This window comes from Gopherus evgoodei, chromosome 1 (assembly GCF_007399415.2).
Source record: "Gopherus evgoodei ecotype Sinaloan lineage chromosome 1, rGopEvg1_v1.p, whole genome shotgun sequence".
Taxonomy (NCBI): domain Eukaryota; kingdom Metazoa; phylum Chordata; order Testudines; family Testudinidae; genus Gopherus; species Gopherus evgoodei.
In genome coordinates this window covers 296037669-296054266 of record NC_044322.1, presented here as the reverse complement: position 1 = coordinate 296054266, position 16598 = coordinate 296037669, and the positions used below count along the sequence as shown (strand labels likewise).

Sequence of the window (16598 nt, the reverse complement as noted above, 5' to 3'; positions counted from 1 at the left end):
CATTCAGTACCAGGGGCTACCCAGTTCCAGCTGGGCTCCCCCCAGGCCTGTTGGATTTGCAGTGTACAGAGGACCTTTCTTGTTTAGAAAGGGATATTGAAAAGGCGCCAGGCCATTGCAATTCTCCTTTACTGCAGCAGAAGCTGCAGCCTCACCTCGCGATCAAGCCCACACATTACATTCATCAGGGTTGAGGGTGAGGGAGTGATTCATTTATAATTATATTTAATTATTTAAATATCTTATTTAATGGCAGCCAAGGAAACTTGACAAGAGAGATCTTAAGAGAGGGAAATTCAAGCTACCTCTGGGACTGGGGGTGCCACAGGACATCATGGGGATTGTAGTCTTTGATGGTGTCGCTCTCACACACACACCCCTCTCTCTTATCAGTTCCTTGCCCTCCTCACAGCATAGGCTGGCCTGGGAACATCTGTGGCCAGCGAGATAGAAACTAGATAAATCCAACATGAGGGCAGCATCCCATCACTGAGAACAATGGATATGAAAATAAAATGTCAAGCAGCTTGACTGGTGAGAAATGTTTAGGGATCAAAGTGTGTATTGTTACTGTAGCCATTCTGATCCCAGCATAGTAGAGAGACAAGGTGGGTGAGATAATATCTTTTATTGGACCGACTTCTGGTGAGAGAGACAAGCTTTTGAGGGGAGCTTACACAGAGATTCTTCTTTAGGTTTCGGAAAGGTACTCCCAGCATCACAGCTAAGTATAAGGTGGAACAGATTATTTACCATAAGTAGTTAATACAAATTTCAAGAGACTATTCAAAGTGAAGTGGCCAGTTAACACTAGGTCAAATGAATGTAAAGAAATAACACAAGCATGTAGGGACAAAATTAGAATGGCCAAAGCACAAAACAAGATTAAAATTAGCTAGAGACATAAAGGGTAACAAGAAAAGATTCCACAAATACATTAGAAGCAATCAGAAGATCAAGGACAGGGTAGGCCCTGTGTTCAGTGAAGGGGAAAGACAATAACAAAAAATGTGGAAATGTCAGATTTAAGCAAAAAAATTAGTTGTGATTGGATGTCTAACATAGTGAACGCCAGAGAAAACAAGGTAGGATCTCAGGCTAAAATAGGGAAAGAACAAGTTAAAGATTATTTAGACAAGTTAGATGTATAGTCAGCAGGGCTTGATGAAATACATCCTAGAATACTGAAGGAGCTGACTGAGGAGATATAACTGCTAATGGCTCAGGGTCTTTAAAAACTCATGGAAAACAGGTTAAGTTCCCAGTAAGCAGGGCCATCCCTACCCATACACAAAGTATGCAGCTGTGTAGGGCACCAGGAAATTTGGGGCACCAAATTTTCTGGTGCCCTGCACAGCAACATGTTGCTCCAGCCCCTACCCCGCTGTTTTCCCATGGCCCCCGCCCCTGCTCCTGCTCTGCCCCAGCCCTGCCTCTTCCCACCCCTGCTGTGCCCCTGCCCTCATTCCACCCCTTCCCCAAAGCCATCTCCCTGCTCTGCCCCCACCCTGCTCCTGCTCCACCCGAGCCCCACTGTCACTCCCCTGAGGACTGCAGCAGGGTTGGGCCTGCACTCCCCAGCAGCGGGAAGAGCTGTGACCAGAGCCCAGCTGTGCCACCAGTGAGTGCTGGGGGGTGGTTCTCCCCTACCGCCCAAGCCAGGCCCACCCCCTCCCCATGGAGGCCTGGGGCTAGCCCCGCCCATGGGGGGGGCTGCATAGGGCCCCAGAATAGCTAGGGATGGCCTTGCCTGTAAGCTGCACAGCCATGCAGCAGCCTATTTAGCACCACTCAGGTCCCGCCTGGGGACCTGCTGTGGTCAGGAGAGGCCTCTCCCCTGGCCCCAACATAGGCCAGCCCCAACCTGCCACAGCAGCCCCCCAGCCCCAACTATGCCACAGCCCGGACCTGCTGTGGCCGGGGCAACCCCCCGGCTCCAACTATGCTGCGGCTTGGACCTGCCATGACTGGGGTGCCCCAACCCTGGCCTGGAGCCAGCCACAGCCGGCACAGCATGACCTGAACCTAGGTGACCCACCAGGCCCTAGCCACAAAGGCCCAGTCTGCACCACTCCCTGAACCCAGCCCCATCTGGACCTGTGAAGGCCGAGGGAGGAATGGCTATCCTGTGGCCCCAGCCCTGGAGCTGCCGCAGTGGGGAGAGGTGCCTCTCCCCACTAGCCCAGTTGCTGCTGTGGGAAGAGAGAGCTGGGGGGAGTCCTCTCTCTCTACTATAGCCCCGGAGCACCCTCCTGCACCACAACAACCTCATCCTCTGCCCCCCCTCCCCGAGCCTGCACCCCCAGAGCCCTCACACCCTTATACTCCAACTCTCTGCCCCAGCCCTGAGCTCTCTCCCACACTCTGAACCCCTTGGTCCCACCCCCACCACATGAATTTTGTTATGTGCATCAATATGAAAGGTAATGTGTCACACATTACCTCCATATTGGTGCACATAATAATTCATTCCGCACATTGATGGGAAAAATTAGAGAGAACACTGAACTCGGGGGAGATTCCAGAAGACTGGAAGAGGGCAAATGGTCAATTTATAAAAAGGGGAATAAGGACAACCCAAGGAATTACAGACTAGTTAGCTTAACATCAGTACCCAGAAAGATAATGGAGCAAATAATCAATTTGCAAACACCTAAAAAATAATGCGATAAGTAACAGTCAACATGGATTTGTCAAGAACAAATCATGTCACACTAATCTAATAGCTTTCTTTGTCAGGGTAACAATCCTTGTGGATGGGGGGGAAGTGGTAGATGTGGTATATCTTGACTTTAGTAAGGCTTTTGGTGCTATCTTCCACGACCTTCTCATAAACAAACTAGGGAAATACAACCTAAATGGAGTTACTATAAGATGGGTGCATAACTGGTTGTAAAACTGTTCCCAGAGAGTAGTTATCAGTGATTCACAAGCTGGAAGTTCATATCAAGCTGGGTCCCATAGGGATCATTTCTGGGTCTGGTTCTGTTCAATATCTTCAGAAAGTATTTAGATAGACATAAAGAGTACACTTTTCAATTTTGCAGACAGTACCAAGCTGGGAGGGGTTGCCAGTACTTTGGAGAATAGGATTAAAACTCAAAATGATCTGGACAAACTGAAGAAATGATCTGAAGTAAATAGAATGAAATTCAATAGGATAAATGCAAATACTCCACTTAGGAAGGAACACTCAGTTGCACACAAACAAAATGGGAAATGACTGCCTAGAAAGGAGTACTGCAGAAAGGGATGTGGGTTATAGTGTATCACAAGCTAACTATGAGTCAACTGTGTAACATTGTTGCAAAAAAAAGCAAACATCATTCTGGGATGTATTAGCAAGAATATTGTAAGAAAGAGATGAGAAGTAATTCTTCCACTCTACTTCATGCTGAAAAGGCCTCAGCTGGAGGGATTGGATCCTGTTCCGTGTGCCACATTTCAGGAAAGATGTGGACGAAGTGTAGAAAGTCCAGAGGAAAGCAACAAAAATTGATTAGAGGTCTAGAAAACATGACCCATGAGGACAGATTGAAAAACATTGAGTTTGTTTAATCTGGAGAAGAGAAGACTGGAGGTGGGACATGATAACAATTTTCCAGTACATACAGTACAATTTTCAAGTATATACAGTAAAAGTTATTGACCCTTTACTAACCGGAAAGCTCTATAAACTAGCATTTCTAATCTTCATAGAAAGTCCAGTTTATAGTACAGTTGGTGCGGGGCCAGCAGGTTCCCTACCTGGCTCCGTGTGGTTCCCCGGAAGCAGTGACATGTCTCTGCTGCTCGTAGGCCGAGGAACAACCACGAGGAGTTTGGAATATAGGAAGGGGTGCGGGACTGTGGGTTGGGGCGTGGGAGGAGTGCGGGGCGCCAGCTCTGGGAGGGAATTTGGGTGCAGGAGGCGGCTTGGGGGGAGGGGGTTGGGGCATGGGAGGAGGTGTGGGGTGCCAGATCCGGGGGGGACACTCACCTTGGGTAGCTCCCCGCAAGCAGCGACCTGTCCCTGCTGCTCCTAAGCAGAGGTGCAGCAGGTGGCTCTACGTACTGTCTCCACTAGCAGGCGCCACCTCCACAGCTTCCATTGGCCATGGTTCCTGGCCAATGGGAGCTGTGGAGCCAGAGCTTGGGACAGGATGGGGGCAGCGCGCAGAGTCCCCTCCTGCACCCAACTCCCTCCCAGTGCCCGCACTTCGCATCCCCTCCTGCATCCCAACCACCAGCCCTGCACTCCATACCCAAACTCTCTCCCTCTTAGTTAACCAGAATTTTTCACTTACCAGCACCCCCATTACTCCAACATGACAAATAAAAAAGCTTTTACTGTAAAAGGCTGTTAGAAGGAGGAGGGCAAAAAATTGTTGTCATTAACCTCTGGACAAGAAGCAATGGGCTTAAACTGCAGCAAGGGAGGTTTAGGTTGGACGTTAAGACAAGCTTTCTCACAGGGTAGTTAAGCACTGGAACAAATTTCCTAGGGAGGGTATGGAATCTCCATCATTAGAGGTTTTTAAGAACAGGTTAGACAACACCAGTCAGGAATGGTCTAGTTAATACTTAGTTCTGTCTTGAATGCAGTGGAGTGGACTAGATAACTTCTTGAGGTCCCTTCTGGTCCTATACTTCTGTGATTCTGTGTAGTGTAGACATGGCCACAGTTTTTGTACTGATTTTTCTTGATTGATTTAGAAGATGCCACAGTTCATTCAGTGCAGCCTGCTAGCATGGTCACAATTATATAGAGGTGCTTATATTGGTAAAGCTGTATACTTAATTTTCAAAAATAAGCAATACCAATATAAGCATCATTAGAGCAGTAGAATTGTATCCACACTAGAGGATCGCACTGATTTAACCATAACTGTTTCTAATCTGATAATTAAATCGGTGCAAAAACTGAATGTGGAGAAAGTCAAAGCGGAGGGAAGTCAGGCTTTGCAAAGTATTCATGTGAGGTATGTTATGCTCTGTGGGGAGCAGGGCTCCCTAGTCCCTCCCCAGGCTCCACTGTCCATTGTTTATCCTTGCTTCCTCCTCCTGCCATTGGCAGCACTGTGGGGAGCTCCATGACTCTGTGGCAACTGCACACAGGCAGAGGGTCAGGCTCCTCCTCATCCCTTCCCCTTGCAAGGGATAAGGATCTGCCTGGAAAGAGGGCCAGACAGCCTCAGGATATTCAGTTCTAAGGGCATAGGCTCCCAGAGTCTATTGCTTCTTTGCAGCGTTTACCTTTTACCCCTCTTCCTGGGGTGTATTGCCTCACTATCAGTCAGGGCAGTGTCAGGAGTGGTGCATCTTGCAACTGTCTTCTCAGCTGGACTACCTCTGTTACTAGCAGTCTGCATAGAGCAGCCTTCTTCCTGTTCATCACTCCTTCCTGGGGTAAGTTTTCCCCTTTTAAGGTCTTTCTCCAGGCTGAACAAGTCTTGCGAGTACATCTTTTTAGTGTGGAACTGTTACCTGCACAAAATTCTCTGTTACTCCCACTCTCTAGGGGCACTCACCTTTACTCATTTCCTAAGGCTTAAGGCATAACCCTCTTAATTGCAGCACCCACCCTTACCCTGTTCCTAGGGCTCAAGCATAGCCTTGCACTTTAGGGCATCACCCTTACCCTGTTTCTAGGGCTCAGGTGTAACCCTGTCAATTTAGGCACCCACCCTGACCCTTCTGTGGGCTCAGGTGTAACCTTACACTCTTCAGGTTTGTGGGGTCTTTTACTGGTGAAAGGGCCTTACACACTAATATTTTTATTCTCTATTTATTAACAGTTACCAAAACCAGAATGCACACACTACCCATACAATGCTTACCACTCCCAATAAGACAGATGAACTTTTCTTGATGGCCAGTCAAGATGAGGTTCATCAGGGGGACTCCAGGTTCTGCATGGTGTCATTGGCAGAGTGTTGAGGTCTGGCAGCTCTGTTTGAGGCTGTGTCCTGGAGTTGGTTCCCAAAGAGCTTCCTTTTGGACCCCAGTTTACATAGTGAAATTTATGTCCTTTTTAGCTATACCTTAACCAATCATTATTCTAAAATTTTACTAACCAATCATAACAATATAACAAAATTCCTTAACCAGTGCTACCCCACCAACTTAATTAATTTACACCTAGCAAAATTAATTATGTAACAGACAGAAACATAAAATGACAAAACAATAAAGAAATGAGGATTTCACAACCACAGCTATTGATAAGTGATTTCTTGACAGACAGAATGCTATCAAACTAAGTTTTGTGTAACCGTCTTAAGATCTGTTTCTTTATCTGGTGATAGTGGGTGCTATTAGGACAGGGTTTCCTTAGCAGCCTGATACTACATTGTTTTAATGTAGTTTAGATGGAATGTGAGGATGTGACTTCCTCCTTCTCAGCTAATGGCTGCTGCTCGGCTGCTCTTTTAATATAGCCGCAGCTTATAGACCAGTGGTGAGCAACCTGTGGCCCGTCAGGATAATCCGTTGGCGGGCCGCGAGACAGTTTATTTACATTGACTGTCTGCAGGCATGGTTGCCTGCAGCTCCCAGTGGCCGCGGATTGCTGTTCCTGGCCAACGGGAGTGGCGGGAAGCAGCGGCCGGACGTGCCTGAAGAAGGTAAATGTAAACAAATTGTCTTGTGGCCTTACAATAGGCCTTACAATACGGCTGCAGACAAAGGCCTTATTCTTACAGAACAGGCCCAGAAGAACTCATTAGCCTCCTCCATACCAGTGTGAGGGCATGCCCTTGCAGATAGGCAAACTCTGTTTCTTTTGTTTTATAACTTACCTTTTTCTCTCTATTAATAAATCTGTTTTTTAAGAAAGCTATTGTATGTGTGATTTCACACAGATGTTCCACAAAAATCTCTCATTCCCTAAGGACAAGTGCTGAATAGTAAGGAATTTCAGGAACCTAATCCCTCCACTCATGGTCTTGGTAACACGAGGCATGGGGAGGAAAGTATCCTCTCCATTTAATGTATATCTGGCAGCAAAGGAGAGAAACCTAGTGTTCAAAGAGATGTGCATTGGTGAGGGTGCAGCTAACATTAATATTCCACTTGTGAGAATTATCCCAATCAGAGTCAGTAACTTGTGGTGGAGTCAGTTTTGAATGTGCCTTAATCAACAACATTTATCTCAGTAGACAGATACCAGGATATTCTGGACACAATTTCATGGTATTTTCATGATTTCAGTTACAACTAATGGACTGCATTCATTTAAGCCAGTTTTCTTCACAGTAAGACTACACAAACAAGCCAATCCTTATTCTCCAAGAAACAAAGGATTAAAGTAACCAATATAGTGGTGGCGGAGTGCAGTGAAGGGTGATGATCCCCACACTGTGTGGCATGCCCCCCAAGGGGGTATGGAAAAACATTTGAGGGGAGCAGTGAGGCCCAACTCTGCCCTGATCTCAGCTGTGCTCTGGTCCCTCCTCAGCCCTGGCCATGGCTCCGCTCCCAGCTGCAGCTCCAGCCCCACTCCCAGGCATGGCCCCACTCCTGGCCCCGACCTTGGCCCCAGATCCTGGGTGCGGGGTGTGGACTGGTAAGAGAGGGCACAAGCAAAAAGTTAGGGGAGGGTGGCTTGGGTGAGTGGCTCAGGCCAGCCCCACATAGAGGCAAGGGAGAGGGGTTTGGGCTAGCGCCGTGCCGCATGGGAAAATGGGGGCCACCTTAGGCCAGCTATGTGCCATATGGGCCCCTCAGGCCAGCTCCACGTCGCATGGGGATAGGGGGCCCCTCGGCCAGCTCTGTGCGGGGCTTTGGTGAGCAGTTCCACAGAAGGGGTGAATATGCTTACCTTACCATAGGCTCCATCTTCCAGCCCAGCCACAGGGTGAGGTTTCAGGGGGAAGAAAAGGAACAGAGCAGTGGGGCACCAGTTAGAGAGGAGGAGCAGGTGCTGGGGCCTGGTTCTGGTGCTCCTACAGGGCCCCCAAATTGGCTGGGGCCCCTGGGCACAGGGCCTGTTGGCTGGAAGATTTTATGTGTATTTACCTGTTTCCATAGGCTCTGTTTCAGAAAATGTGTTTTTAAAGAAGTAATACACACAGAACTGAAACTATGGTATTTATGCAATTTGACGTTTGTTTGATTGATATATAAACACTAAAACTCCCAAATAAACTATTTGACAAAAAAACAAACAAACCCAGTTTTGTAAAGTAATGTAAATTATTTCAGTCACTTCTTATTTAAAAATAAAAATGTATTTTTTAAATTTTATACAATGATTATTAAGTGATCTTGAAAACTAAGGCGATATCTACACTCATGCTGCACTTAGTACATTGCTTATGCATATGCATACTTGGCTCCTTCTGTTGTCCGTGTGCGTACTCACCAGAAGTGCTAGTATTGATGTAGAGTGTGGTGCATCATGGGTACGTATCTCACTGTGCCACTTGCCACCACTGGGTTACTCCAGATCTCTTTTAATGTCAACACCAGGCACCCAGACACACAAGTGAGTGTTGCCTGCTACCAAGTAACCCAGGAAGAAAAGGGGTGAGGGTTTACACACAGTTACCCACGGTTCCTTCCCCTGCATTGGGCTCACCCATGCTTGCCTAGTGGGACTGGTTGGACTGCAGTGGAGTCAAAAACAGATCCTGGCTCACTGGGCAACTGGTTCCCTGGTTGCCTTTCTTCCATACACCTCCTCCTCCCTGTTCGCGGCAGGAGCCTGTGACTCTGGCTCTTCGGATGTATCCACAGTGCGCGTTGGAGTGTTGGTGGAGGTGGCTCTGCCAAGTAGGGCATGCATCCCTTTGTAAAAGCAGGCAGGTTTGCAGACCAATTGTTGACCTCCCTAGTCTTCGGGCATGCCTACCAAAGCTCCTTGGCTTTCACGCAGCATTGCTGGTCCCTGTTGTAGCCCCTGTCCTGAATCCCCAAGCAATCTGCTCATAGATATCCACCATTCTATTATGGCTGGAGATCCAATATCTCCTGTCTGTGTATCTGGAGCATGTGGCTGGCATGGTCAGCTGGGCAGTTGCACTCAACAGTGGAGAGCTACTAGGTGTGCTCGCCAAGCCAGGCAATCAGGAAAAGGAATTTTAAAAATTAACAAGGCTTTAAGGGGCGGGGGGCGCTTCCAGTCTCTGTAACCTTTGGAAGTGGAGTTCACAATGGTGACCAGAGCAGTCAGCACTGGGCATTGTGGAACAGCTGCTGGAGGACAATAATGGTCAACTTAAGTAATGCAGTATCTACACTCACACTGCGTTGACCTAAGTACATCAATCTTGGCTCTATATCACTTGGGAACATGGCATTATTAAGTTGGTGTAACAGGGCTCTCATGTTGGTGGGAGCCAAATTTAAGTGTGGAGACATGCACAACTAGGTCAAGATAAGCTGCCTTGTGTTGACCTACCTTTGTAGTGTATACCAGACCTAAGTTTTCTACAGCAGCATAAGAAAATAAAATGTTGCAATGAGTCATAGGTAATTCATTCTATATCACAACTGTCTTTTGTTCTACATCTGCAGAAGTGTTAACTGCCCACTTCACTTTGAATGGTCTCTTACAACAATCTGTTCCTCTTTGTATTTAGCTGACACACTCTGGATATATCTACTTAGCAACTGACACTTGGGGCTGGCCCGTGCCAGCCAGCTCAGGCTCACAAAGCTCAGGCTATGGGGATGTTTCACTGCTGCATAAACTTCTAGGCTCTGGCTGGTGCTCAGGCTCTAGGGCCCTGTGAGGGGGAGGGTCCCAGGGCTTGTGCTCAAACCCGCAAGTCTAAACAGCAGTGAAACAGCCCTGTGGCCCGAGCCCTGCAAGACCAAGTCAGTTGGCATGTTCCAGATGCAGACATCTAGTTTCTGTGTAGTCATATCCTCTGAGTACTTTTCCCAGACCTTTCAAATAGCTCTACGTAGGCTTGAAAGCTTGTCTCTTTCACCAGCAGGAGTTGATTCAATAATCATCCACCTTGTCGCTCTTCTATGAGTAAGTCAGTTTACATTTCTATACAGCTACCCTAAAGTTCACTGGTAAGTTAAAGACATGATTTTGGAGTGCATGACTGGATGACAGAAGGGGAACAAAATATTTGTATAGTTTTACAGAATGTATAGACAATTTTAGTCAAATTCAAATCATAGCTATTCATTTTCTAGTTTAATTTACTGATGGATACAAATGCCATTGTAATTTAACTCTCTGCATAGCTTCTTCAACTTTACTGTTTTGCAGACTTGGGATGCAGCTTTAGCACGGACTGCCAGGGCATGGGCAAAAAAATGCCTTTTTAAACATAGTCCATATTTAACGGAAAAATATATGTCCCATCCTCATTATGGGCATGTTGGAGAAAATATCTGGACTGGACATTATGGGTTATTTGGTGTCACTGAAGCCATCAAATTATGGACCGACGAAGTCCAGCACTACAATCTTCAGACTAACAAGTGTACTAAAACATGTGGTCATTATACTCAGGTAACAATTTTCATTGCTAAAACAGTTTACACAGCTCAAAGCATAATCCCAAGAATTAGAATTGGTGGAGACAATAAATAATTACCAATTAGTGGAAAATAGCTGTTATACTGAGTGACCCATACCCCCACTTTCTTTCAGTGTTCCATTTAGATACTTGTACAGCCCCATCATCATACTGTCTGCTAACTCTTAAGATACAGTTTGAAAACTATCACCCTGGGTTACACAATAACTGTGAAAGACTTCCTAGCTAGTACCGTGATTATGTTAACTTTTGTAAACAAAAATCTTCTCTAACTTGGCGTTCAATCTAGCCGAGGCACCTCGGTCCACTTTTCTAAGTTTTTCAATCTTATAAGAAATAAAGAAAATTCTGTAGGGGAAAATGGGGAGTGTGATGGAGCTCCACTCACCACACTGCTGACTCCTGCTGGCCGTCTTGGGGATTAGCTCCCTAGGTCAGTATGCCCACTACCGGTGGTGCCTTGTCCGCCGTCACTTCTGCTCCTGGATCCACGTCACTCCAAGGACCGCTGCATCTTCTTCATGACACAGCCCTCTGGCTGTATCATGCTCTATGCAATGGGGGAGGTATGGGAACCCGGGCCCACCCATTACTCCGTGTCCCGGCACAGAGACCCTATAGATGGCAGCCACATGCTGCATCCCCTCCAATTCATCAGTGCCTTTCCCTGGACCACTTTCCTGTGGCCCCAGCACCCTCTTTGCCCTTGCTTCAGGGCCTCAGCCTGCAAATCCCAGCTGCCAGCCAGAAGCTCTCTCTAGCTCTCCTGGTCCCTGCTAGCAGCACTGCTTTGTCTAGGGTGCTAGCTTCTTTCTGCCTGACTAGGAGCCTGATTTTCCCTCCTTGAGCTCCAGGCAGCTACTGAATCCGCTCTGCCCTGCAGTTTTCTTCTAAGTGCCTGCCAGGCCCGATTGGCTGCTCCTTGCAGCCTCTCTCCTATCGGCTGCTTTTCTCTCAGCCTCTCTAGGGCTCTATTAACCCCTTACAGGCCCATGTAGGGAAGATGCCCTATCACGGGGGAAGAAAAGAGATAACTTGTTATTTGACAGAAATATAACTCTCTTTTATTTGTATCAAAAAGGTAAATAAGCTTTATGAAAATCTTAAATGATTGTGAATCCACATGAACTTTGAAACAGAATTGTTTTCCAGTATGACAAATGAAGTCACATTTTACCTCTCTGAAGCAGTAGTTAATTATGTAAGGCTCAAATTGTTAGCTAACAGCCAATAGAAGTGGGTATTTAAATGAAAGACTTCATCCTTTATTTTAATTATGAAACACCAGATTGTGAGTTATGCTTATATGTTGATCTTGCATTTTTTCATGCAGTGAAACCTATTAACAGCCACCAGAGTGACTGACAGGTCATCAAGTAGCTTCTACACTTATGGGACCAAGGCAGGTGTATTGTGAGCTTCCAGAATCAGTGTCAGTGGGGGTCACTCACCTCTTCCCTTCCCTCATGTACAGTTCTGAGGTTATAAAAGTGGGTGTTGTCCTAACTGGCTGTTTCTTCTAATTGCCAAGGGTGCCAGATCATCTAATTGCTCCTCAATATCCTCAGTGCTTACTTTGGTTCCATGGTCCTTTTAAGATCCTTCAACGGGTTAATCCAGTCACTTTTGAACTCCAACTACCCTGCTCTCTGAAGATTAATCTAGTATTCACGTATCACTTTTGAAACTCTACACAGAAGCCCTTTCCCTCACAGGACCCAGCTGCCTCTTCCATCAGTACAGGTACAGCTTCCCACCAGAAGAGAGGACAAGAGAGGAAATGTAGTACATGTGACAGATGTTAGCCATGTTGCTTAATGCATTACTGCAAGATGTTCAAACACTACAGTGATAAGGTTGATACAAAAAAATATATAGAATAGAATACCTAATATCTGATACTGGCTACTACCATCAGTTCTGTTTCATGTGTTGCTGAGCCCTGCCTTGGTGCTACAGATACCTAAGAACTCTCATCCTGGGTCTTCACTGAGCCCATCTTTGGAAGTGAGGAGTAAACAAGCTTCACATCTGAGAGGGTCCCAGCTTCAAATCCCCCCATCTTGGAGGTGGCAGATCTTCTGTTTCTGGACCCTGAAAAGTGATGAATATTTTTACACTCACTTGAACTTAGGTAGTGACATTGGCCAGTGGGAAAAAACAGTAGGCTGGAGCTTTTTGATTCACACTTAGCAGTAAAGACAAGTTACCCAGGCTTATTGGTCTGGAGGATATATTTCTTGCCCCCCACCCCCACCCCTCTGCAGGTGAGAATTGCCTGCTATAAAGCCGAGTTGACTATATGACTTCCTCGGGATGCATTACCCTGTCATGTCATCTCTCAGGGAGCTGATTCAAGACAATGTCACTTTTCTGTGGATGCCAGAGATAGACCTCTTGATTATTTCCAATCAGAAATATTTCTTCTGCCTATGGCGTCTGCCCATCAATCACATTGAGCTAAAAGGAGCACATGTGATGAGACACCCTGAAAAAACATCTATTTTTATATCTTAATCTGTCTGTTCCAATGAATGTACTCTGGTTTGCACAGTAGGAGACCTCTATCAATAAAGCTGAATCCTACACTTTGGCCTTTCTGCAGCACCAAGAGTTTTCACCAATTGCCAGACTGACATAACTATTTTTTCTCAAATATCAGGACATCCAAATCTATATCCAGACTTTGGCCCTCAAGACAGTGTGCAGGTTCTTCTAATCCTTGGAACTTCACACATACAAATACTACTTTACTTTAATCCAAAGACAACAGGTGGCTAGCCCTCCATATGCCATATTCTATATGGAAAATGTGGTCTTACTTGCATCATCACCTTAACTGCTGTCTAAAAAGGTGTCTGATTTCAGTTGCTTTCAGGTTACTAGCCTCACTATTTCATCAAGATGCATTCACATCCAGAGAGGTAGGCACCATAACTCGAATGTCCAAAGATCCTTAAGTTATCCATCTGGAACCAACCTGGGGGACTGGATAGAGCCACTTCTCCCTTTCCCTTCCTTTCTCCCCATTCCTTCCTCTCCATTACTCTGCACAGACATGATTGGCTGGAGGGAGTGCCATTCCAAACCAAGGTCACAGAATTAACTACAGACCTCCTGGGAGGGTTTAAGCCAGTGAGGCAGTGGCTGGGGAGACGCAGGACAGGGAACAAGCTTGGGAAGATTTAGAAAGAGAAGAAAAAGAAAAAGAAAAGAACGAACGAACATAGGCAGCAACTCTGAGCTGGAGCAGAGACGGAGACACTACCAGAGTGCAGAGCCTGAACTAGGAGCTGCTTGGAAGAAAGCCAGCTGCTGCACTGGGGCTTGCAAAATAGGACTTGTACAGCTTGAAGCCAACAGGACTGCTGAGACCGCGCAGCAAGACCCATCCTCACAATGCATGCCAGCATCAAAGTGCACAAACAGGTTTGGGGGGAGGGGAGATTTTTATTGGTGCAGAGCAGACAATCAGTATGTGTCTAGCTGGCAGGGTGTGTGTGTGTGTGTGTTAGTGTGCTGTATACTGTATCGGGGGCAAAGAAGTCTGTGTAGCTCCTGTTACAGTTACTGACCTAGGCCTGTTCTTGTTTTTGCCTGGGTTAAGTAAAAGGGCTGTCGTATTGTTAAGTGTGGTATTCGTTCCAGTGGTTATCTCTGACCCGCTCAGAGGGAGGGTTGGTGTTTGTACAAAGATGTGTGGTTGGGACCTGGGACCCCTCATCCAATCCTGGCATTCCCCTACACAACAAACCTAGCCACAATTTCCCTACACTATTATGGGAATGAAATCAGGGATCAGTCCATCACAGCTCAAAGACTGGTCAGGTGACCCAGACTATGAATCACAATTCTTATGACCTAGCATATGTTCAACTACTTGGAGATATGAAAGTGTACTCAACTAGATCTCAGGAAGGTTCCATAGCATTCCCTCACATTGTCATCATCATAAAAATGTACAAGGATGTTAAGCAAAATTCTATACATGCATCAAGTAGTTCTTTTTGGCAGCTGAGGCTTCATTTAGGAGAGCGAGAGATGCTGTCCCTTCTATTACACTCTTGAACTGGGATCCAGAGCTGATGCTTATTTTAGCAGTTCTGCTGTCTTTGTCACCTAGAACTCCTCAACTTGCATTCCTGGTGGTTGTACTACTCGCTAAACTCCCATAAGTGGGAATGTGCAAAGGCCATTTGAAGAAAAAATGGTTATTTACCAGTAACGAGTTTTTGAAGATGAGCTTGTGTACATTTACACATCTCACCCACTTTCCTGGAGTCTTGGATTAAGAATTCCTAAAATTAGTGGAAGGAATTGAGGAGTAGTTGGGACTACTTCCCCCTTGTTACTGTGGGAACCCTGCATAAGGGGAGGGGGAAATAGAAAGTGAGTGACCAACTGACACTGCTGCTTAAAAGATTCTGGAAACTTCTGGTACACATTCCTTGATCCGACAAGTGCAAATGTGCAGAAGCTCATCCTGAAGAACTCCAGTAAGTAGTAAGTAATTTTTATTTTTCTGTACTGTAACAGGTGGCTGTACAAAGCAAATAAATCAAAGAACTCTCATGAGAACTGAGATTCTCCTGGCTATTAGAACAGTTCACATTGAGCATAGTTTAATCTTTATTTTCTAAAAGAAAAAAATCTTATTTCTTCTAGGTTGTTTGGGATAATTCTCATAAGGTGGGCTGCGCTGTTGTTTTTTGTCGTATAGCTGCTGGAATAAGAGATGCAGCACATTTTGTATGCAACTATGTACCAAGGTAAGTTATTTTTAAAACATTTTAAAATGAAGACAGTATTAATAATATTTATTCCTCTAAAAATAAATTGGAATCCATACACATCAGTAGTTTAGTGTGTGGAATCAGGGAAATGATTCAATACTCAGTTAATTCAGGCATCTAAAGACCCATGAACTCTGATTAATGGTGCCTAGCAGAGGTTGGCTGGCCCAAGGACCGGCCTACCTCTGACAGGCTCCTCCAGGGAGAATGGGGTAGCTCAGGTTCACCTGGAGGTAGTTAATTAGACAGGGAAGCATCTAGGCATGATAAAAGGTTAAGGACTTCAAAGGAGGAACTCCTGAGGACAAAGGCAGTTTCCAGAAAGAGGATCCCTCCAATAGACTGGTAAGAAACTGCCTGAGAAGCAACACTCCAAAGAGGGAGAAGAAGAGTGAGAGGCTTGGGAAGTCTACAGAGGAGGAGACATAGCTCAAGGAGTGGCTAGGGACTGAAGGATTGGTTGTGGCTGTTCCAAGCAGAGAGCTTGAGCTGGAACCCAGTGGAGTGGACTTTGAAGAAGGACTTTGAAGAAGAACGCTCTAAATCCAGAAGATCTAGGGCTATTTAGCCACCACTAGAACTATGGAACTTCCAACTCCCCATTATCCTGAAGGGGGCAGAGACTATGAAGAACTTATGCAGAGGGCTGGAAGATGAACACTTGAGCGTGATGGCATAAGGGGTATGGTGTCAGCTGGTGTAACATCCCATCTTGCCACAAAAGGGGTGCTAAGGGATAAAGGCCCCGTATAATACCACCTGTCAGTAGTTTTAATTTTGTGAGCTTTGTCAGTAAATCTTACACCTTCTAACAGAGGATGGAACTTCTGCACTAGAAGAGGCCTTACATTGTAGGCTCTCTCTGTGGAGTAATTTCTAAATGCATGAACCAGATAATTGGTTCAAAGGTAGATGGGTGTTTCAGTGCCTGTAGCAAGATGGAGTGGCCCCCCTCTGAGACTGACAGGGAGGAATCACTCTCTGGTGGGCCAAGCCAGGCTGGGCCCACCTCTCATGCCAGAAGTGAAGGTGTGGAACAGGAAGTATAAGAGGAGAGGCTTCCAAGCTCAGTTGAGTCAAAGCAGGAGCTGGACACCTCTGCCTTGCTGCTGGCCCCTGCACCAGAGACTGAGCTGTACCAACCCTGCCCCTGGAGGAGTACGACCCTGAGGGAAGGAACTGCCATCTGCTGAGTACCTGCTGGCTGCCGAGGAGACTGAGAACCCACGAGCAACAGAGCCCTACAGATGGGTAGGAAGTAGCCCAGGGAAACAAGACATTAATCTTGTTGTGTTGCTGAAACCAGTTTGTGTGTTTCGAT

The 16598-nt window shown here is 46.2% G+C and overlaps 1 protein-coding gene across 1 annotated transcript in view; it reads left to right on the top strand.

Moving 5' to 3' along the window:
- LOC115644409 (glioma pathogenesis-related protein 1-like) overlaps positions 1-16598 on the top strand; it is a 55958-nt gene that overhangs the window by 674 nt on the left and 38686 nt on the right. Inside the window, exons 2-3 of the mRNA XM_030548704.1 lie at positions 10211-10456; positions 15150-15253. Of these exons, the coding sequence (XP_030404564.1) occupies positions 10211-10456; positions 15150-15253 (350 nt within the window). The remainder of the gene's footprint in view (positions 1-10210; positions 10457-15149; positions 15254-16598) is intronic.